The 23,584-nt window shown below is 45.0% G+C and overlaps 1 protein-coding gene across 3 annotated transcripts in view; it reads left to right on the top strand.

The window, feature by feature from the left end:
• WDR70 (WD repeat domain 70) overlaps positions 1-23,584 on the top strand; it is a 215,453-nt gene that overhangs the window by 126,556 nt on the left and 65,313 nt on the right. For all 3 annotated transcript variants that reach the window (XM_066602410.1, XM_066602409.1, XM_066602411.1), the window contains exons 11-13: positions 13,700-13,799; positions 18,801-18,885; positions 20,093-20,231. In XM_066602410.1, the coding sequence (XP_066458507.1) occupies positions 13,700-13,799; positions 18,801-18,885; positions 20,093-20,231 (324 nt within the window). The remainder of the gene's footprint in view (positions 1-13,699; positions 13,800-18,800; positions 18,886-20,092; positions 20,232-23,584) is intronic.

Raw genomic sequence — 23,584 nt, 5'->3', positions numbered from 1 at the left:
TACAAAGCCAAGCAAGAATTCTCCTCCACTGAAGCAAATGGAAGAATTTTATAGCGCCAACATACAATGAAGTATTAGAGCCGCCGGCCCGCACCATTGGCACTTTCCTGTATGGAAATTCTCCCCATGACCCCGGAGTGCAGCATAAAATCACGTGACAAGTTTTCTGTATTTGAGTTTCACTGTGAATCCACATTAGATGAGAAAATCCAGCAATCTCAACGATTTCCAGCAAGGCTTGGTCCTCTGTGCTAGATGGGCCGGGATGTCACTGCCAACTGTGCAGGGTTTTCTCATGTAACGATATGGAGAGTATACAGAAAATGGTGTGATCGAGGAAACACATCCAGCAAAAAAGGATACTGTGGATGGGAGCAACTCATCATCAAAAGGGGTCAGAGGAGGATGTCAAGAATCGTTCTGGTAAACAGGTGCTGCGCAGTCAGGAGCAGCCGAATACAGCGCTGGAGCTCCAACTAACATGTCCAAAGGCATAACTCCTCATTCTTTGACCATGGATGGGCTATAACACCAGACCACTAGTTCCAGCATCATTGTGTCTAAGAGAAACAGAAAGACGAGACTCCAGGGGGCAAAATAGTTCGATAATTTTATCATTGAGCAGCAGAAAGACATCACCTGATCAGGATTGTAGTATCTCCAATAGGGCTGCCCCTATACAAACAATACAGGAAGAAAGTGTCTCCAATATGGCCACCCCTATACACACAATACAGGAAAGGAAGGATCCCCAATATGGCCACTCCAATACAGACAATACAGGAAAGGAAGGATCCCCAATATGGCCACTCCAATACAGACAATGCAGGAAGGGGGTAGCTCCAATATGGCCAGCCTTATACAGACAATACAGGAAGGGAGTATCCCCAATATGGCCACTCCTATTCAGACAATGCAGGAAGGGAGTAGCTTCAATATGGCCACCTTTATACAGACAATGCAGGAAGGGAGTAGCTCCAATATGGCCACCCCTATACAAAGAATACAGAAAGGGAGTAGCTCCAATATGGCCACCCCTATACAAAGAATACAGAAAGGGAGTATCCCCAATATGGCCACTCCTATACAGACAATGCAGGAAGGGAGTATCCCCAATATGGCCACTCCTATGCAGACAATGCAGTAAGGGAGTAGCTCCAATATGGCCACCCTCATACAGATAATGCAGGAAGGGAGTAGCTCCAATATGGCCACTCCGATACAGACAATGCAGGAAGGGAGTAGCTCCAATATGGCCACTCCTATACAGACAATACAGGAAGGGAGTATCCCAAATATGGCCACTCCTATACAGACAATACAGGAAGGGAGTAGCTTCAATATGGCCACCGCTATGCATACCTTATAGGAAGGGAGTATCCCCAATATGGCCACTGCTATACAGACAATGCAGGAAGGGAGTAGCTCCAATATGGCCACCCTCATACAGCTAATGCAGGAAGGGAGTAGCTTTAATATGGCCACCCCTATGCAGACAATGCAGGAAGAGAGTAGCTCCAATATGGCCACCCTCATACAGCTAATGCAGGAAGGGAGTAGCTCCAATATGGCCACTCCTATACAGACAATGCGGGAAGGGAGTAGCTTCAATATGGCTACCCCCATACAGCTAATGCAGGAAGGGAGTATCCCCAATATGGCCACTGCTATACAGCTAATGCAGGAAGGGAGTAGCTCCAATATGGCCGCCCCCAGAAAAGGTTTTAAATTAAATAGTTACAATATTTATGATTGACAACAGACACATCATTTCTCTTCTACAGACCCGTGATTGAGACTAGAATTACATTCCCTTTAGGCCAGACTTTCAGTTGTGCGCTGAGGGGTTTAAAACAGTAGGAAAAAAATATCTGTTAAGACTAATAGCAGCTTTGTACTGCTTGTTGGATACATTTCATTAATCTGATACATTGTGCAGTACGTTGCAAAACTAAAGGCGTTTAGACTGCAAAAAAGTAGCGTCTGACGTCAGGCCGCGGTACCGAAACCTGCAAACTAATGGTTCCTTGGATGTGGCTGAGATTTCTGACGGCTCGTTGAAAACCTGCAGGTCCTTCTATTTGATGTCAGACATCTGTGGCTGCAGTGTGCCGTTATAATGTAACGTCTTGTGAAAGCAAGACAGATTAATAAAAAATAACACTGAGCTGTGATACTTCCAAGTACCAGCATCTAGAGATGTGCAATATATTGTCCTTCATCCGGCACTGCACGTATCCTGGAGGCTGAGACCTGGGGAACAGTGGCTAAATGCTGAGGTCAGACGCTGCGGATTGGCGGATTCCAAACCGGTTTACAATATAATACACTATGATGACACAAGTATTGGACGCACAGAAGAGGATGAAATTCAATTTTATTCACATTTTTCCATCCGGTGTTGGGCCTCCTTTGGCCTCAATGACTGCAGTAACCCTCCAAGACCCTTTCCACCGAATTCCCATAGATGTGTGGAGAGATTTGCCTTTATTCCTCAAGGAGAGCTTCAGATAGTCATGCTGGGGATGATGGGTGTGTTGGGTGTGCACAGATACAGTGTTCTAGTTCGTCCCAAAGATGCTCAATGGGAGTGAAATCCGGACTTTGGGCGTCAATGAAGTTTGTAGACGTTCTGCTACGGTACTCAAACCCAGCCTGAACCCTGCATGCCGTATGACATGATGCCCGGTCATGTTGGTAGAGACACGGAGCTGCACCAAAGTATTGCCACAGGGTAGGTGATGCCACATTGTCCGGAATGTCTCTGTACCCATTGGCGTTGACGGTGGACTTCACTATAACCAATGGCCTTAGTTCTTTCCAGCAGAAACACCCCGAACATCATAACAGAACCTCCTCGAAACCTCACTGTTGCGACGACGCAGTCCTATAGAAACCGGACTCCAGTCAACCGCCACACCCCAAGTGCGCTATCCGATGGGATGATGGCGTCCTGTAATTCATCTGTCCACAACACTCGCTTCCATTCATTTACAGTCCAATGCTCCAAGCCCCATCGCAGGCGCCACAGTGCATTCACTGCTGTGATGTGTGCAGCCGCTCATCCATGGTAACCCTTCACATGCAGTTCCCTACACATGGGTCTGGTACTAATGGATGTCCCAATGGCCTGTAAGATCTCCAGAGTGAGGGCAGTCGATGTGTGTGATGTCTTCACAGCCTCTACAAGACTTCGTTGTCCGTTTTCTGTCAGTTTACGAGGACCCCCTGAACGTGGCTGCACCACACACACTGGTCTCCAATAACATGGCCAACAGTAGGCTTTGGAAGGTCCAAAAGCACTGCAATATGCTATACTGATTGATTGGTGACATCCCACCACCCCACTCAATTGTCAGCTCTACACCTGGTGACGTCCCCCCACCAGACCCCGTTGTCAGCTCTACACCTGGTGACATCCCACCACCAGACCCCGTTGTCAGCTCTACACCTGGTGACATCCCACCACCAGACCCCATTGTCAGCTTTACACCTGGTGACATCCCACCACCAGACCCCGTTGTCAGCTCTACACCTGGTGACATCCCACCATCGGACCCCGTTGTCGGCTCTACACCTGGTGACATCCCACCACCAGACCCCGTTGTCAGCTCTACACCTGGTGACATCCCACCACCAGACCCCGTTGTCAGCTCTACACCTGGTGACATCCCACCACCAGACCCCGTTGTCAGCTCTACACCTGGTGACATCCCACCACCAGACCCCGTTGTCAGCTCTACACCTGGTGACATCCCACCACCAGACCCCGTTGTCAGCTCTACACCTGGTGACATCCCACCATCAGACCCCGTTGTCGGCTCTACACCTGGTGACATCCCACCACCAGACTGTACTGGGATTTGATGTGTGATCCTTTCCTTTATACCTAATGCTCACACATCACCTGACAGCACAGGAATGGTGGGGGACAATACTTTTGCTAACATAGTGTAGATGTGGAGGGGATTTTCCGTCCTACAGGATCAGGCGCAGATTTCACCCCCATCATTATATATGGCAAGATCCGCAGGTCAATCTGCCCACTGTATTACATGCAGATGCAGCAAGTGCCAAACAATTGTTCGGCCGCTACATCTATTTATTTCATGCATCGAACGTTCGTTTAGTGCCCTACACTGTTTGCCTGGCCATAGACGGCTAATGACTGTCTGGCTACACAAGTAGCGTAGGTGTGCCGCAATAACTACAGCGCACAATGCCAGGCAAGATAAAAGGTGCTACATCTGTACCACCCTGCTGGTGCAATGTGTTATGGCGCCCCCTTCTGTTCCATACTTGTTATGGTGCCCCCTGCTGTTCCACACTTGCTATGGCACCCCCTGCTGTTACACAATTGTTATAAAGCCCCTGGTATTGCTCAGTTGTTATGGTGCCCCCTGCTGTTCAATATGTGTTATGGTGCCTCCCTGCTGTTCAATATGTGTTATGGTGCCTCCCTGCTGTTCAATATGTGTTATGGTGCCCCCTTCTGTCACATGCTTGTCATGTTACCCCCCCTGCTGTTCTGTACTTCTTATGGTGCCCCCCACTGTTACATACCTGTTATAGTGCCCCCTGCTGTCACATACATGTTATGGTGCACCACCTGCTATCACATATTTGTTATGGTGCCTCCTGCTGTTGCGTACTTGTTATGGCGCCTCGTGACATTACATAGAGGTGGTATTATGATTCTCTCTGCGAAAATCCACCTCACGTGTCCAGTTAGAAATATATATCAGCAGGGGGCGCTAGAACAAATACCGTATGTAACAGTTGGGGAGGCTCCATAACAAGTATATAACAGCAGAGGGTGCCATAACAAGAGTGTAACAGCAGGGGGCACAATAACAGCTCTTTAACCCATTAAGGACATGGCATATTTTGGCCACTAATACGCAATGATTTTTGGGGGACTTTTATCTCCAGTTTTACTTTTCCGTCGCCGTGGACACGAGGGCTTCTATCTTGTGTGGCCAGATGTCGTTTTTATTGGTACCATTTTTAGGAACATATAATAAATTGCAATCTTTTTTTTTTTGCAGGGCGGGGAGAATAGAGGGTTAATCATGTCACGATAACAAGATTGTGATGATACAAAACATTTTTTTCTAGGTTTTTCCACTTTTGTACAATAAAACCTCTATTTTTTGAAATGATCAATTTTTTTACATGGTTACATATTTTCCATGGACGAAGCTCTGTGGGGTGTTTTTCTCTGCGGTCAGAGTCTGCGACCATCTGATACCAGCGGAGACAAGGACATAGTAGAAGCAGATTCTGCTGGTCCTGGTAATACAAATCTGCAGCTTTAAAGGGATGATGTCATGTAGGTAATCTGAGTGCCAATCATTACATGTCAGTCTGCAGAAGAGCAATAATGTGTCGTTTTTAAAAAATTTTTTAAATTTCAAAAACCTTTTCCCGGTGGGGCGGCTATATTGTGTGCAGTTTATGGCAGCTGCAATGAATGAGAGCTAATAGACAGAGTAATGTCATGAACATTAAAGTCCGGCATCATTAACCTATCAAGTAGAGGGAACAGAATGAGTAACCCGTGATCGCAGGGTCATACTACCCATTTTTGTAGTCTGTAACCATGGAGACACATAGGTCTGTATAGGAGCTTTCTACGCAAAATGGTAGGTGATTTTTCTGTAGGTAGGTCATTTTTAATGGTATTGAAAAGAATGTACTGAACCCATTAAAGTGTACCCGATTTTTCAACATGTTTTCTAACATACAGCAGGTTCTCCTTACCCGCTCATTTGCTGCTGTTTCATCTTGTTTCATGTCCGTGAGTTCTGATTTAAGGTGCTCTTACTTATTTTTTTGCTGTTTGCAGTCCACTTTCAGAGAGAGAGCGTGTAGGAAAACTAGCATACTGCCAGTAGTTCACTGTCCTGACTTCATTTGCCCTTACTTTCCATGCTGCATTGCTCTATCTCTAGTCCAATCAACAGGGAGACAGTATCAGAATGCCCACCCCTCTGCTTTCCCAGGACAGTCAGGCATTCAGAGATATTCTGGCCAAATGGTTAGTAAACCCACTATATATACAATGTAACACACAATGTAACAACAGGGGAGATCGTTATCACAGTGTCTGCAGATCTGTCAGCCTGCTGCCTGTGAAGATGCCCCCTCCCCTTGTTGCTATGGAAACGTCCCTGTTACTACAGAAGCTCTGTACTTAACAGAGAGTGGATTGTAGAGAAGCTGGAAATGAGACCTCTAGTGGCGGCCTCTTCAAATGTCATTTACAGTAGGAAAGCTACAGAATTTTTAATGCAAGTATATTACAGAATTGATGAGACTAACACAAGCTAGTAGATGAGCAGGAGTTGTCTTTAACCCCTTCCCGCTCCAGGACGTACCGGTACGTCCTGGGAGCCTGGTACTTCCCGCAACAGGATGTACCGGTACGTCCTGGGGATAGCGCGGGATCACATATGATCCCGCGATACCCCGCAGCGGGAGCCGGCTGTCAGTCACAGCCGGCGTCCCGCTGTTAACCCCTTCCCTGCCGCGATCTAAGTAGATCGCGGCAGGGAAAGAGTTCACAGAGGGATCGCGCTCCCTCTGTGTCTCCGGCCAGGACGCCAGACACTGGTGTCCTGTATTGCCTGTGCCTATAATCGCTTATGACAGCGATCATAGGCATAGTGCTGCAAGTCCCTCAGAGGGACTCGAATAGTGTAAAAAAAAGAAAAGAAAAACGTAAAAAAAAGAAAAATGTAAAAAAAAATATTAAAAAAACCCTTTTTTATGCTTTTTCTAATATTAGCATAAAAAAAGGGAAAAAAAATGAAAACCCCACATATTTGGTATTGACGCGTCCGTAACGACGTGTACAAAAAGTTGAACACGCTTTTTATTTTGTACGACAAAAAGCGTTAAAAAAACAACGCTAAAAAACAGGCAAAATGCTAATTTTTAGCATTTTGCCTCACAAAAAATGCAATAAATGTGATCAAAAAAGCCGTACATTCCCCAAAATAGTACCAATAAAAACTACAGCTCGTCTCGCAAAAAATAAGCCCTTAAAGGGGTTGTCCCGAGGCAGCAAGTGGGTCTATACACTTCTGTATGGCCATAATAATGCACTTTGTAATATACATTGTGCATTAATTATGAGCCATACAGAAGTTATAAAAAGTTTTTTACTTACCTGCTCCGTTGCTAGCGTCCTCGTCTCCATGGTGCCGACTAATTTTTGGCCTCCGATGGCCAAATTAGCCGCGCTTGCGCAGTCCGGGTCTTCAGCAGTCTTCTATGGAGCCGCTCGTGCCAGAGAGCGGCTCCGTGTAGCTCCGCCCCGTCACGTGCCGATTCCAGCCAATCAGGAGGCTGGAATCGGCAGTGGACCGCACAGAAGAGCTGCGGTCCACGAAGACTGAGGATCCCGGCGGCCATCTTCAGCAGGTGAGTATGAAGACGCCGGACCGCCGGGATTCAGGTAAGCGCTGTGCGGGTGGTTTTTTTAACCCCTGCATCGGGGTTGTCTCACGCCGAACGGGGGGGGGTTTAAAAAAAAAAAAAACCCGTTTCGGCGCGGGACATCTCCTTTAAAGAGCTCCGTACATAGAAAAATAAAAAAGTTACAGGACTTTGAATGCAGCTATAGAGAAAAAAAAAAGATTTCCAATTGCAAAAAAGTGTAAAAACCTAAAAAAAATATAACAATTTTGGTATCGTTGTTACCGTACCGACCCGCAGAAAAAATTTAGTGTGTCATTTATGCTGCATGAATAACGCTGTAAAAAAAAAGAAAAAGAAATCTATGGCAGAATTGATGCGTTTTCTCTCCCTGTTATCATTAAAAAAAAAAAAAAAAATTTTACGATATTGTCTATGTACCCAAAAGTGGCACCGATAAAAACTACAGATCGCCACGCAAAAAACAAGCCCTTATATGGCCACGTCCACGGAAAAATAAAAAAGTTATGGCTTTTGAAAAATGGAGATGGAAAAATACCAAAAAATCGCTTGGTCCTCAACGCCAAAATAGGCCATGTCATTAAGGGGTTAAAGTTACTGCCCCTTTAAGTAGTAGTAAAGCTAAGTACTTTAAGGACATGGTCACATGGGGCAGATACACTGCTTATTATACAGGTGTGGGTTTATCTGCAGGAAGTCTGCAGTGTATGACCGTACAGCTCAGTGGATGGGATTTATGGAAATTCATCCACATGCTGTGTAAAAAAATCTACAGCGTAAACTGACCTGTGATGTGGCCTTTAACTCCTCAATGGGGATCCGCGACAAGGTTTGCAAATGGGGTCAGTAGGAAAAGCAAAAACAACCACATTGAGGGTGCGTTCAGACGTGGCGGATTTACTGCAGAGTTTCCGCAGCAGAAAAAAATCTGCAGCAAATCCGCATCTAAATTCACAAGATTGGTTGCCGATTTTGACACCGGTCCGCTGCAGGCTCCACCCGTTCAGTTGTACGGGTGAGATCCTCTGTGGCTCTGCACCAAAATCCGCCACCTGTGAGCGCACCGTAACCCACCGTCTCCCCGCTCCCCTGCAGGGTCTTGCCTGCTTCCCCGCTAATCCCTACATCCTGGCCTGCAGTGATGACCTGTCACATGGCTCAGACATCTTTGCTGCAGGCCAGGAGACCGATGGGGAGTCGCAAGACTCTGCCTGGGAGCAGGAACAAGTTAATTACATGTTTTGGGGTTTTTTGTTTAGCTTAACCATTTTTAGACCAGAGATTTGTCATTTTTTTTAACTTTTTTTCGTCCCCACCTTCCAAATGCCACAAGTTTTTAATTTTTCCATACATATCCATCTGAGGGCTTGTTTTTTGTGGGACAAGTTGTATTTTTTAATAGTGTATTTTAATGTACGTAAAAACCTTTACAAATTTTTAGGTGGGGAGAAATAAAATTTTTTAAAAACACAATTGTGTCATTTTTGGTGGGTTTAGTTTTCATAGTGTTCACAGTGCAGTAAAGCTGACAGATGAACTTTGTTCTGTGGGTTACTATGTTTACAATGATAGTAAAGTTATATAGTTTTTCATTGTTTTTCTATTTTTAAAAAGTACCCGCTTCGCTGAAAACTAAATGTAATTAGTAGGTCGCACTTTATTTAAAATACGCGGCCATCATGCACTTTTCGGGCACTGCTAGCTGATCGTTAAATTCAGTCCAACCTAAAAATCGTACTTCAACCTTATCAGCAGTTCTCCGCGGGTAGTGCTAATAGCATTATTTCCCATCGGAGAACAAAAGAACTGAAAGCAGATAAGAGCCCTCGGGCAATTAACTGCATTCAGCTAAGGCTTCATTTGTACACTTAATTGCTCTTAAGTAGCTGAGTAGCTACTTAATAGTTTATGCAAAATTATCGCTCAAAGTTCTCACTCAAACTGTCGTTTGAGCAATCATCGGCCCATGCCTTAACACAGGACTAAAACGTTAAACATTGATTTATTTAAAGTAATATCATGAATGATGAATGAGCAGCACCCCTCTCTTACAACAACTTTATAGAAGTTTGTACAAGGTGCTTACCTCCATAGTATGGAAATCCTTTAATAAAAATATACTAAGGAGAGCCGATACCCTTGCTGACCCACGTCATAGGGCTCTCAATAGCCAAGCCAGAAAACTACTTCACACTGAAAACCCCCGAAACAGCTGTCTGTGTATGGACTCTGGCTTGGTTTTCAATTCCCAGTCATTGTTATAAGGCTTGTATATAGAGTCTGATAGTGACTTGCAGGAATGCTGCCTTCCAATAGATGGCACTGCAGAGGTATAGTTCCATCTGCATATTTCCCAACTGAGCATGGATGGTCTTATAAGTGTTCTCACTGACCTTCTACGTGCTCTCCCTAAGGAGAGATGTTACCCTTCCCTATCCTTAGCACCACACTGTAACTGAGCAGCACTTCCTTCGCGCACACACACACACACAAACACACAAGGTATGTGTGCACCAGGTACCTACCCCCACAATGTGGGTATACTGTACTAAGAATAAGCGGACCTGCAAGACTAAAGTGCTACTAATTTCGATGCATACATATGGAATGTGTATGGAACATATACAAGACTTAGCTAATAGCCTGCCATGTCCAAGGATTAAGCTGTTCCTGTCTTTCTTGTCAAACTATAGTTTAGCCCTTTATTTAACTCTATGCATTTGCTCTAATCATAGATTCATCAGGGATTAATCTGAAATATCTCTTTCTAATGGAGCAATGCTTTTCAGCATTACCTCCCTACTTGATCAACAGGGGTTAGACTGATATATATCTTTATGATAGAACAATGCTTTTCAGCATTACCTCCCTTCTTAATGTGATTGTTCCCAGCAAGAGAAACCAAGTAATCTTGTGGATATGATACCTTTTAATGGCTAACAAAAGTACATGATGTTACAGCAAGCTTTCCAAGCTACTCAGGGTTCTTCCTCCGGCTTAATCAAACAAATCTGAAGACGCGTTTATATAAATACATATACACATGATCACATGAAGGGGCACAGATATGATGTGATTAATAGCACTTAGATAAACACCAAAAAGGGATGAGCAGAACAGTAAATAATTAGTCCAGTGACAAGGGATGTGAAAGTTTTATGGTCTCTAAATTGATGTTAGAGGGTCAGCAGGCCAGCGTGTTACCTCTGCTCTGGGTTTTTCATATTCTCCACTGATGCAAAAAGCCTCCTCCAAGATTCATTCTGTTTCTGAAAGATGGTTATAAAGTTATATATTCCCAAATTCTTCTGTGACGTTGGGATTTGAAATTGCCTTGAAGTATAATCACTTTCATATGTTGTATGTTGTGTCCATGACTAGAAAAATGCTTTGCATTGATAGCAGCCATGAGGTACCAACGCCGGACTTAGATAAGAATAGACACACCTCTGTTCCACCTCCACTCGCCTCGTCCAATTACCAGTCACCAAGTATCATCACATCATTGGTTAATAGTTTAGGTGTGATGCAGTTTATGGATTTGTGCGTTGATGTTTATCATAATATTTGGACGCTGTTGCTTTAAGAGCTTACAGTCAATGTATTCTGAGTCTCGCAATGTTTTTCATTTTCCCGGCAGTTGGGTGCTGTGAGGACTCATTTTTTTTGCAGGGTGAGCCGTAGTTTTTATTATTACCATTTTGGGTAACGTTCCTGTTTTTAATCACTTTTAATTCAAATATTTTGGGAGTTGGGATATGAAAAAAATTGCAATTCAGGCATTCCGTCCTTTTTATTGAACTTTTAATCTTTTTTTATTTTTGAAACTGTTAAAAAATGTTATTAAATCTTTTTTTTCTATACGCTGATTTAGTCTCCACAGGGGACTTGAACTTGTGATTATTTGATTGCTTGTACTGTATATAGTGATATTTAATGGTACATCTGTGCTTTGGAGCCTCCTGTAGGCTCTGGGTTGCCATGCTAGCTCATCGGCACCCCTTGATTGTACGGTGGGGATACAGGAAGGGGTCCCCCTTCCTGTGAAATGTTTGGATGTTTGGTCTGCTTTGACTGTGGCACCTAAGCAGTTAACTGGCGCAATCCGATTAACTCTGATCATAGCCGTTACTGGTGATGGTCAGCTGGCAGAAACAGCTGATCGCCGACGCTTATGGAGTGAGCTTGACTCCCGAGCCCGCCCCATATCCACTTCAGGACTGCAAGCCCTTTATATGCGTTCGGCGGTCCTGAAGTTGGTAAAGAATCCTGCAGCAAAAAATCAGCTCTCAAGCGGTTTGGGTTTGACGCTGCAGAAAACCGAGAAAGATGTTCCGCAGCAAATCCACCCCATGTGAACCTAAAAGATTTTTCCAAGTATATGCCAACTGTTTATTGCTGGTCAGCAGTAACGACCATGCCTTGCCTGCGTCACCACCCAAATGTGGATGGCTTGTCACAGCATCATGTGACTGACGGCTAAACATACACCCTTTCTTGCCTGTCCTCGAGAGCGTGCGCTATATATCCAGCGCTGTGCAGTCCGAAAGCTGTATGGATGGGGATACAGACCTACCCACTGCACCAGAGCTCTATAGTGACATCACATGACTACCGCTAAAATTGCTAGACCACCACATCTGACAGATGGAGCATTTACGTAAAATAGACTACCCACCAGAGTATATTTACAGCGGTCAATATATGTTTGTACCCAGAACACCTCTTTAACCCTTTGCAATCCAATTTTGGATTCAGGGTTTCCTAGGGGACTTTCTCTTTCTGCCATTATACAATGGCGCCATCTGCTGGCTAGAGCCAGTACTGCTGTATGGGACATGCTGGAGAGGCCCCCAACAACAGAGCGGCCAGTAATATACAGTAAGAATACCCTGCCGGATATCTTCCGACATGGGAGCTGTACAGCCTTCAATCAGAATGTCTTCAGACGTCAGACAGTGGATTGGAAAGGGTTAAAATCCCTTTAAATGGGCATCAGCGGGACCAGATAGGTGTCAGATTATCACATCTTCTGGACAGTCACCAAAAGGTCTACAGATTATCAGGATTCCTAGCATGCCAGATTAATGCAATGTCCTTGTAGTGAATGTCTTGAACGCTGGAGCGTTAACCCTGTATAGTCCAAGTAATAGATTTGCGCGTTACCGAGAAAGAAAACCACTTTTTTTTCAAATGTTAAAATTCAGGAGTTTTTGTTAAAAGCCCCCATAATGGCCTCTCTCCCACGTGTCGTCGCTTTCTGCTGTTCTCACAGTCCTAAATAGTCCTCATCCATCTTCCATGTTTATTGTCTTCATCCTCGGCGTTCCTAGAAAAGACCCTTATTAACACGTTGTTAACGTCTGAGGGGCCGACAGACGCACATACACCGCCGGCAGAGCGATCACGTCCCTCGCTGCTCACCCCGTGACACGCTCGCCGTCGCGTTGCCGTCTGCTGTTTCTCACTTACACTTCGGCTGCCGCTCATGGTAAATTTTTTATTCTCTTGTCAGAAAATATATTAAACCGGCCGCGGGCTGCGCCTTTTTTTTTCTTTTTATGGAACTGTAGGTTTTGATTTTCTTGAAATTGAAGTTTTCCAGGATCAGGTTGGAGGATATTCTGGCAGAGGTCCAATGTGGAGTTTCTGCTCATTTCTAAGTCACAATAAATATGTCTTGCTTTTTGGCTCTTTCTTAAAGGGGTTGTTCTTCTGCTCTGTTAGGATATATAGACATCCTTTTTACTGATGGCGGAGCTCTTTGAGAGACAACAGAGAGGCGGTCAGGTGAACAAGAGCCCTTAGAATATGAATTATCACCATGTAATACCACATTCTGCCTGTAGTAGGCACTGCAGAGAAATTGAACACTTGCTGCTCGCATATTGACACCTGGTGATTGACTTAGTGTCAGGGGACCCTTCTGACAAAAGGATCAGATTGCTCTCTAATCTGTAGGCTGTAACCAATGAGACCCATAGGTCTGCAATGAATGTGACACACGGGCCTGAGAAGAGGCCTCACCCAAGTGCCAGAGCCTCTTGATTCAGCTGATCAGGGGGAGATCCCCGAGTTGCAGACCCCACCAATCAATCATTGATCCTATTCTAAGGACCGGTCATCAGTAGTGTAGTCCTGGAAAACTGCTTTAAAATGCAATTGAATAAAAGAATATGATCATACAGGTGAGAATATGCTTTAAGCAGAATTAAAAGTTACAATTTAACATTTTTTTTCCTTTTATTTTTACCAGGTTCACACAAAATTCCACTGCCGACAAGCTCATGCGCCGAGCACTGATACTTCCTGCGTTGCTTTCTCTTACGGCGGTACTGTAATAGCCACACGAGGAGGTAGGTTATAGGTGCTCCTAATAAGTTAAATATCAAATTGAGTAACTGCAACTCCATTGCATTACTTATCCTGTACTGATCCTGAGTTACATCCTGTATTATACTCCAGAGCTGCACTCACTATTCTGCTGGTGGAGTCACTGTGTACATACGTTACTTATCCTGTACTCATCCTGAGTTACAGCCTGTATTATACTCCAGAGCTGCACTCACTGTTCTGCTGGTGGAGTCACTGTGTACATTACTTATCCTGTACTGATCCTGAGTTACATCCTGTATTATACTCCACAGCTGCACTCACTATTCTGCTGGTAGAGTCAGTGTGTACATACATTACTTATCCTGTACTGATCCCGAGTTACATCCTGTATTATACTCCAGAGCTTCACTCACTATTCTGCTGGTGGAGTCACGGTGTACATACATTACTTATCCTGTACTCATCCCGAGTTACATCCTGTATTATACTTCAGAGCTGCACTCACTATTCTGCTGGTGGAGTCACTGTGTACATACATTACTTATCCTGTACTCATCCTGAGTTACATCCTGTATTATACTCCAGAGCTGCACTCACTATTCTGCTGGTGGAGTCACTGTGTACATACATCACTTATCCTGTACTGATCCTGAGTTCCATCCTGTATTATACTCCAGAGCTGCACTCACTATTCTGCTGGTGGAGTCACTGTGTACATACATTACTTATCCTGTACTGATCCTGAGTTACATCCTATATTATACTCCAGAGCTGCATCCACCATACATGGAGCAGCCTTCACTCTTGAGCTTGAGCCATGTTGTCCCTGTGCACACCTGCCATATTTATACGGTACATGTCGCTGAGGGACTACAAGTGATACCATACGCCGTCCGCACAAGTCCTGGAAGGTTTGATCTACCAATATTTGGTTGCACCTTTTAAATGCGGAAATGAACCATTTTCCAGATTTGCTGTTTTTCTCCAGATTGTTCATTTTTCTCCGGCTTTCTGCCAGGACTCCAGTCCTACAACAATTGATCTATCCCTCATTCCATGTATATGGCGGTATTACGGAATTATCACACTTAGATGAATAGCACAGTAAAGAAAATCCATTTCCTCCAGGCCCGGGACGAGAGCGGTCCATGCTCCTGGTGTATGTCTTGTAAGATCTCTTAAGAGCACAGGAGGAATTATTGGTCGGAAGCCTCCGCGATTCCTTACGTCCTCGGAAGTTTTTCATAGTTTTTTTTTAAATATACAATATATTTTGACTGCAGTTTGATGACTCATTTGTACTCCGTCCAAAAACTGTGCGGTAAGGTAGCGTAAATCCAGCTTAGAGTAGTTATCTGGAAGAAGACCAAGGAAGCCAGATGTGCGCTGCGTTTTACTATAACACACCTGCTAAGTGTGTAGCGAGCAAATGGGACTCCGGCACCCCCATAGACGGAGCTCAGCGGATGATGCTTGCCAGGCACAGAGAGCTAGAAGGGGTTAAAGGGAGAGCAATACTCCAGACTTTCCATTATAAGTAATGTAATACGCAGACTCTGCTGTGCTTGTCCTGTTATACAGAGGTGTGAAGTGCAAAACTACCTTGTAGGACCTGTATGATATACATGATCAGTTAATAATAATAATCTTTATATAGCGCCAACATATTCCACAGTGCTTACAAAACAGGAGAGAACAGATACAAAAAACAAAGATACAAAACCACGGTTACATGTTATAATCAGTTGATGGAAACAGTAGGGGTGAGGATCCTGCTCCAACGAGCTTACATACTCCAAGTAATGGGGTGATACAGAAGGTAAAGGGCTGGAGATGATGTGCACGGTATGGCGAGGTGGAGAGTGAGGGATGCTATTCACATAGACAATGTTCAGACTTAAGCCGTGTGGTGGCTGAATCAGTGTTACTGCAGGGGACAGTTGATGTCGGCTAGTAGGTATTGCAGTCAGTAGGTCGGGGAGAATGTTATCAGGTGGAGTACAGAGGGGTTTGGTTTAGGAGATGTGTATGAAGAGGTGTATTTTTAGAGCACGCCTGAAGTTTCGTGCCCGGATAGCTGTTGGTAGCGCATTCCAGAGGACTGGTGCTGCTCTGGAGAAGTCTTGGAGGTGGGAATGAGAGGTTCAAATTAAGGGGGCACTTAATCTGATTTCATTAGTGGAGCGGAGGCGCGGACTGGGTGGTGGATTGAAATGAAGAAGCAATGTAGGGCGGAGCTTTGCTATGGAGAGCTTTATGGATGTAGGTAGTGAGTTTAAATTGAATTCTGTATTTAACGGGCAGCCAGTGCAGTGACCGGCACAGGGCAGAGGCGTCCGAGTAGCAGCTGGACAGGAAGATGAGCTTGGCTGCCGCATTCAGGATAGATTGGAGGGGGTAGAGTCTGGAGCAGGGGAGGCCAATCAGCAGCAAGTTGCAGTAATCGAGACGAGAGTGGATGAGGGCAGCAGTGAGTGTTTTTAGCATTTCCACGGTAAGAAAAGTGCAGATTCTTGAGATGTTCTTGCGGTGCAGGTGACCTATTCGGGCCAGAGATTGGCTATAGGGGGTAAAGGAGAGATCAGGGTCGGATATAACCCCAAGAAAGCGGGTGTGCTCGGAGTTATGGAGGTGCCACACATGAGATGGAGATGTCAGGATGAGGTTGGTTCATAGAGGGTAGAACACCAGTAGGTCAGTTTTTGAGAGGTTCAGTTTTAGGAAGAGAGGACATAGTGTTAGAGACAGCAGACAGACACTCGGTGGTGTTTAGGAGGAATGTTGCTGTGATGTCGCGAAAGGAGGTGTATAACTGGGTGCCATCAGCATAGAGATGGTACTGAAAGCCAAATCTCCTGATGGTCTGTCCATTGGTGGCTGTGTAGATGGAGAAGAGGAGGGGGCCAAGGACCGAGCTCTGGGTGACCCAAACAGCAAGGGAAAGAGGGGGGAGGTAGAGTCAGCAAAGGAGACTCTGAATGAGCGGTCAGATAGGTAGGAGAAGAACCAGGAGAGAGCAGTGTCCTTCAGGCCGATGGAGCGAAGCATACTGAGAATGAGTTTGTGGTCAACAGTGTCAAACGCTGCAGAGAGGTCGAAGAATATCAGTAGGAGTAATGGCCCCTCGATTTGGCTGTTAGGAGGTTCTTTGACACTTTAGTCAGGGCGTTTACTCTCGAGTGTAGAGGGTGAAAGCTGGACTGTAGGGGGTCAAGAAGAGAGTTTTCAGATAGATAGCTTATAAGGCGGGAGTAAACCAGGTGTCCTAATAGTTTGGAGATGAAGGGGAAATTTGAGATGGGTCGGTAGTTGACTGCATCGGTCGAGTCAAGAGTCTGCTTCTTTAGCAGTGGGGATATGATGGCATGTTTGAATGAGGAAGGCAAGATGCCAGAGGTCAGGGAGCGGTTGAATATAGTGGTGATGTGGGAGATAACCACCGGGGAGAGGGACCGGAGGAGGTGTGAGAAGAGAGGGTCGCTAGTGCAGGTGAGGGGGCTAGCAGAGGAGAGCAATCTGGAGAATTCTTCCTCTGTTGTTGGTCTGGTACAGACAGAGAGCAGGGGCTAGATGCAGTACGGACACGACTGGGGCCTGGGCTAGTCTAGGATTTAGAGGTTATTTCCTGCCAGACAAGTGAAGGAATAACATTGATATCTGGTGATGATGGCGTCTATCACAGGGCAGGGTGGGGGAAAATATGCAGGTTAAAAAAATTAAGGGAGCACTTAAAAGTATTTCCTTACGTGGGTTCTTTGCTCGAGATCCCCACCGATCAAGTGATTGAAGTTACAGCGGCACTCTGGTGAGCACCACCGTCACCTCAGTCTATACCAGGCACAACATCATACATTGTATAGCGGCTGTGCCTGGCATCGTAACTCTGTCCCATTGACTGGAATGGGATGGAGCTTCTCTCAGGCAACGTGATGTCACTGGCCTGAGAAGAGGCCGTGGCACTCACTGGAGAGCCACGGCCTCTTCAGTAAGGTGATCAGTGAGAGATCGCAAGTTGTGGACCCCCCACTGATAAACTATTAATGACTTATCCTGAGGAAGGGTCATCATTAGTTTAGTCCCAGAAAACCCCTATAAATTATATTCTGATGAATGAAGAACGTGCTCAATGAGAACCTGCTCTCTTGTGTGAAGGGAAAGGGGTGCAAATGTCAGCCCTAACAATTCTGCTGTTCTCTCGTGAATGCCAATCAAGCTGCCCGCATATAGGCTGTTAGTAGTGGTCCCACTAAAGGACGTCAGGTCCTTAGGCCATCCTCATGGAGTCTGGGTAGGACAGTTTGGTCAGTAGAATTGGTGGAGGACATTATATAGGGCTCTGGCAGCGCTCCTCCTGTTCCTCCGGTCCTGTTATTGGGTTGATGCATTCAATCCAGCTCTCCTCATGTAACAGCCCATGTCAAGGACACCAGCAAAACGCCGAACTAGAGAAGAATCAGGAAGGAGAGAGGAATTGTCTCTAGTCCCTTTTTGGGGGTGTCTTGCTGTTACCTCTCCGATGGACCGGTCATTTACACCAGAGCAGGTGAAATTGATTCCCAATCGCTTCTTCTTCCTAACTGGACAGATTGATATCCTTGAAGTGTAACTGACTTGGGATCACACTTCAATTCTTAAACATTCCCCAAATTTTTCTTGAGGTTGACGCTTGGAGAAGTTGTCTGGATCTAAGCGACTATGACAAGGGCCAAATTGTGATATCTAAACGACTGGTTCGGAGCATCTCCAGAACGGTCGGTCTTGTGGGGTGCTCCTGGTATGTAGTGGTTAGTACTTACCACTAGTGCTCCAAGGAAGGGCAACAGGTGAACTGGTGTTAGGGTCATGGGTGCCCAAGGCTCATTGATGTGTGTGGAGGGTGAATACTAGTCCGTCTGGTTCGATCCCATAGAAGAGTGACTGTAGGACATATTATGGAGAAAAGTCCCAGCTGGCAATGATAACCATTATTGTTTTGATTATAATTAGCTATGATAATGAAGGGTTTCTTCTCTGTATTTCAGGAGACGACACTTTGAAAACGTGGGACATGAGAAACTTCAAGAAGCCCATCCACATGGCTTCTGGATTGCCCAACTATTTCCCAGTGTATGTATTCAGCTCTGCATTGTCCTGTGTTCCTGCAGAGAAGTCGCCGATGGGCATATTTTCACTTACGGAGCTGGATTTTCTTAATGTAAGACCATGAAGTGGAAAGATCGCTCTACAGTAAAGCGTTTCCGTTTCCATGGTCTTATATCGTGGAACTGGAGCTCTGTAATGGCAAATAAAATCATCGGAGATGCTACAGATGTAGCAAACATTAACTTGACATTTAAGGCACTGTGATAACGCAACTGTAATGTACTACAATGCTGTAATTCACGTTATCACAATGCACCAGTCATGTTAACAAATGCTCCATCTGTAATGTTCAGGTCTGCTCATCTCAGTGATTATATTATGTACTAGAATTGCACTGAATGTCCAAATGTTCCAGTGAAATGCAAATATATCATCTGTCAAACACAATAAGAATTAGGGAATGGAAGGTCACATTGGGATACCCATCATCTACATGCAAATTAGAGACCCGGAAGCGTTTGTCTCATTGAACACATTACTATAATATGCCAACAATTTCCAGTTGGTAGGGGTATGACCGCTGTGACCACCACCAATTGTAAGGCCAACGTGGCAGTACAGCTAGGAAAATTCTGCTCCAATTGGTCTGCTGGTTGCTCCACTTGGCTTTTCTCGACAGCCACATGAAGTGTTGTGTCCACTCGCCTATTTTAGGGCATCCCCATTGATGGGCTATATTGGTCATTCATCATGCAGAAAGCCAAGTGAACTTGACAGCAAGCAAGGTGGTGCAGTGCATAATGATTCTGTGCTTTTTCCTTCCTTTCCTTTTTTCCTTCCTTCCTTTTTTCCTTCCTTCCTTTTTTCCTTCCTTTCCTTTTTGCCTTCCTTTCCTTTTTGCCTTCCTTTCCTTTTTGCCTTCCTTTCCTTTTTGCCTTCCTTTCCTTTTTGCCTTCCTTTCCTTTTTGCCTTCTTTTCTTTTTTTCCTTTTTGCCTTCTTTCCTTTTTCTTTCCTTCCCCTCTGCTCCCCCTTCCTTTTCTCCCTCCTCTTCCTTCCTTTCCCTTTTTTCCTTCTTTTCTCCCTCCTCTTCCCTCCTGTCCTTCCCCCTGCTCCCCCTCCCTTTTCTCCCTCCTCTCCCTTCCTGTCCTCCATTCCTTTCCTTCCTCCCAAATATTCCTCCTTTCCTTTTCTCCCTTCCTTCCATTCATTCTCACGTTCTGTTTCCTATAGGACAGATTGCTGTTTCAGCCCTGATGATAAACTCTTGGTAACTGGGATTTCCATTAAAAAAGGAGAAGGCAACGGGAAGCTGGTTTTCTATGACATGGTGGATTTCAAGAAGGTTTATGAAATCGCAGTCACGGATGCTGTGAGTTTTTTATTATTATTTTATTAAATTATTATTGTTTTTGCTGTTATTATTATTTCAACTCCTCATTGTATTTTCTGCAAAATTACAATGTTGATTATGTCCTCAGGGGGCGCTGTTTATTTAGGCTTTGGGACTCTCTAGTGCCAAATGGTCAAATGTGGGAAGAAGACCAATGGGATAGTGAGTAAAAACCATATAAAACCTTATTAAAATATCTTGGACATTTGCATCTCCTAAAAGAACGGCTTTTTCTTAAAGGGGTTGTCTCGTGAAATCAAGTGGGGGTATACACTTCTGTATGGCCATATTAATGCACTTTGTAATATACATTGTGCATTAATTATGAGCCATACAGAAGTTATTCACTTACCTGCTCCGTTGCTAGCATCCCCGTCGCCATGGATCCGTCTAAATTCGCTGGCTTCTGGCGTTTTTAGACGCGCTTGCGCAGTCCGGTCTTCTTCCTGGTGAATGGGGCCGCTCGTGCCGGAGAACTGGTCCTCATAGCTCTGCCCAGTCACGTGTGCCTATTCCAGCCAATCAGGAGGCTGGAATCGGCAATAGACCTCACAGAGCCCACGGTGCACCATGGGAGAAGACCCGCGGTGCATCGTGGGTGAAGATCCCGGCGGCCATCTTGGTAAAGGAAGAAAGAAGTCGCCGCAGCGCGGGGATTCGGGTAAGTAATAAACTTTTTTTTTTTTTAACCCATCCCTTGGGTTTGTCTCGCGCCGAACGGGGGGCCTATTGAATAAAAAAAAAACCCGTTTCGGCGTGAGACAACCCCTTTAAGTAGATAGAAGTCTTGCACCTCTGTGAGCCCCGATGGGAGGCCATTTTTACCCCTTTAAGCCCCTCCCTTCCCACATTAATATTCTAATCATCACTGATGAATGCAAAGTTCTAACACAATGTTATAGGATCACACGAATGGTGATTGGGGACCTGCTGTGAAGGGGACCATCTGCAGACATCTGGTAGGTTTTTGTAGAAGGTGCCTCTTCTCTGTGCTCAGGTGCCGGGCTTGGCCTTTTGCTGAACCTAATGGGTAATGGAAGCTAAGAGGAAATGTTTGAAGGAACAGCGGTCTGTATTTGACATTCCTTCATAAATAGGTATCCCCCTTGTCTGTCTTGGCCATATTGAACCATTCAAGTTGCACAAAAGAAAATCCTTTTGTTTGATCAGCTGACCTAGCAGATTTGGCATCTTTTAGTGAGGCGGCCATGTCTGGATCTCTTCTGGGTGGACCTGTCAGTAGAGACAAGTTGGCTTGGGGAGAGGGTTCTTTTCTCATTTATGTTATTGCATTAGACTTCCACTTTTTTTTTTTTTACATTTTTGTATCATTTAACCCTATGCTGACCCTAATTCTCCAAATCTAGTGTTGTGTGCTACTACTTTAGGGGAACCATCTCGATATTCTCTATAGTAACTAACATGTATCTCATCTCTGATCACTAGTGTAGCCTGTAGTCAATCTCCGTAACTATTTGGGGTATTGTTACGCTAACCATAAACGCAGCCCTCCCCAAACTCATGTCACAAGCCCCTCACCAGCCTACCGGTAGCCATCTCTGCCCTGATCAGGGGCAAGAACTGAGAAATAGCTGCTTTGTGGGTAAGACTCTATTTTGGCTTACATCTTTAGTCATGTTGAAAGGTGTGTTATAGAGCTGGCCATTGGCTTATAGGAAAGCTACTTTAGGCTGAGTTCTCACAGGACGGAAATCCCGCGGAAATCTTGCGGCTTGACCGCACTGAAAAGCCGCAAGATTTCTGCAGAATAAGTGCAACTTCCAAACTTGTGGTTTTGACGCGGTTTTGCCACCTGCATCTCCGCTGCGGCCATCTCTACCCATAGAGAGGAAAGAGGCCGCTGCGCAAATAAAAAAAATAATTGACATGCCGCGTCTTTGTTTTCTGCGCGACATGTCAGTTTCAGTTAGGAAACATGTCCATTTCAGGATTAGGAGCCGCCGGCGGAATTGCAATGTGGAAATTCCGCACGGAAATTCTGCGGCAATTCCATCCTGTGTGAACCCTGCCTTACAATAGGCGGCGCTAGAAAGACAGGTTTTCCTCTTCCTAACAGATCTACTTTGCATACTTTTTTGTCCCACGAAGCACTGCATGGCATATAGACTGACTTCAATACTGAACGGCCGCTGTTTAAGCTGAGCGATGAGCTCATCGTTTATGCTGTTTAATAGATCAGCAATGAGCTCATCGTTATCTCAATGGAGAGGGGCGGGGGAGCGAGAGAAGAGAAATCTCCTGCACTGCCCCGCCCCCCTGCTGGCCACTCCGTGAGCCAGCCTGCTCTGCTAACTCTCTTGTGACAGCACCGGAGCGAGGACACACAGGGACGAGTGTCGGGCATCGTTTGCCCGACATTCATCCCGTGTAAATGGGCCTTTACAGATCAGCTGTTATCTGGGCTGTTGCAGTCGTGCATTGATCTGATTTCTACAGGAAGCGGAAAACTCTGTTCCCACTGCAGTGGCCAGACTTGGTAATGCAGGCATTGAAATGAATGGGAACTTGGTCCATTGCACAACTATGAAATCCATTATTTTGAATGGATTTATTCACATGCGCGATGCTGCCAGGATAAAGAATCGCAGCATGTTGTATTTTTAGACATTAACACAGGAGGAATCGCCCATTGTTTCCTATGGAACCTTAAAAAATTTTTTGTGGAACTCGCGATGTGATTTTTTTTTTCCATTAAAGTCTATGGGATCCTTTCACGTACGTGAAGATTACAATTTCACAGAAGAGATGCAATGCAATTTTTTTTTTTCAAATCAAAAATGCATCACATCATTGTAAAACTCACGCGCTGACGAGCACAACATCAGGCACTATATCATGCTCACCCATGTGAATGTAGCCTTAGTCTTAGATATTGTCATCAACCTTCTTCCTAAGCTCTCTATCTCAATATTGACCTTGATATCATTAATGACCTTCCTTCATTTCTTCCTTTTTTCTCCCATTCCTTCATTCTTCCCTCCCTACCTTCTCTCTTACTTAATTCATTAATCCTTCTTCATTTTTCCTTCCTCTTTCCTTCCTTCATCCTTCCTCCTTCCCTCCCTTTCTTCATTTTTCTTTCCCTCCTCATTCCTTCCTAACTCCCCTCATTTTTTTTCTTCATTATTCTTACCTTCATTCTTCTTCCTTTCTTTGGTCCTCCTTCCGCCGGTCCTTTCCTTCCTTCCTCCGGTCCTTCCTCTGGTCTTTTGCCTCCTTCCACCTTCCTTCATTCCTTACTTCATTTCTTATTTCTTTCTTCATTGTTTTTTCCCTAATTTACTCTTTTTTCCTTCCCTCCCTCCCACCTT

This window comes from Eleutherodactylus coqui, chromosome 5, assembly GCF_035609145.1.
Source record: "Eleutherodactylus coqui strain aEleCoq1 chromosome 5, aEleCoq1.hap1, whole genome shotgun sequence".
NCBI lineage: Eukaryota > Metazoa > Chordata > Amphibia > Anura > Eleutherodactylidae > Eleutherodactylus > Eleutherodactylus coqui.
This window is presented reverse-complemented; position numbering and strand designations above follow the sequence as displayed.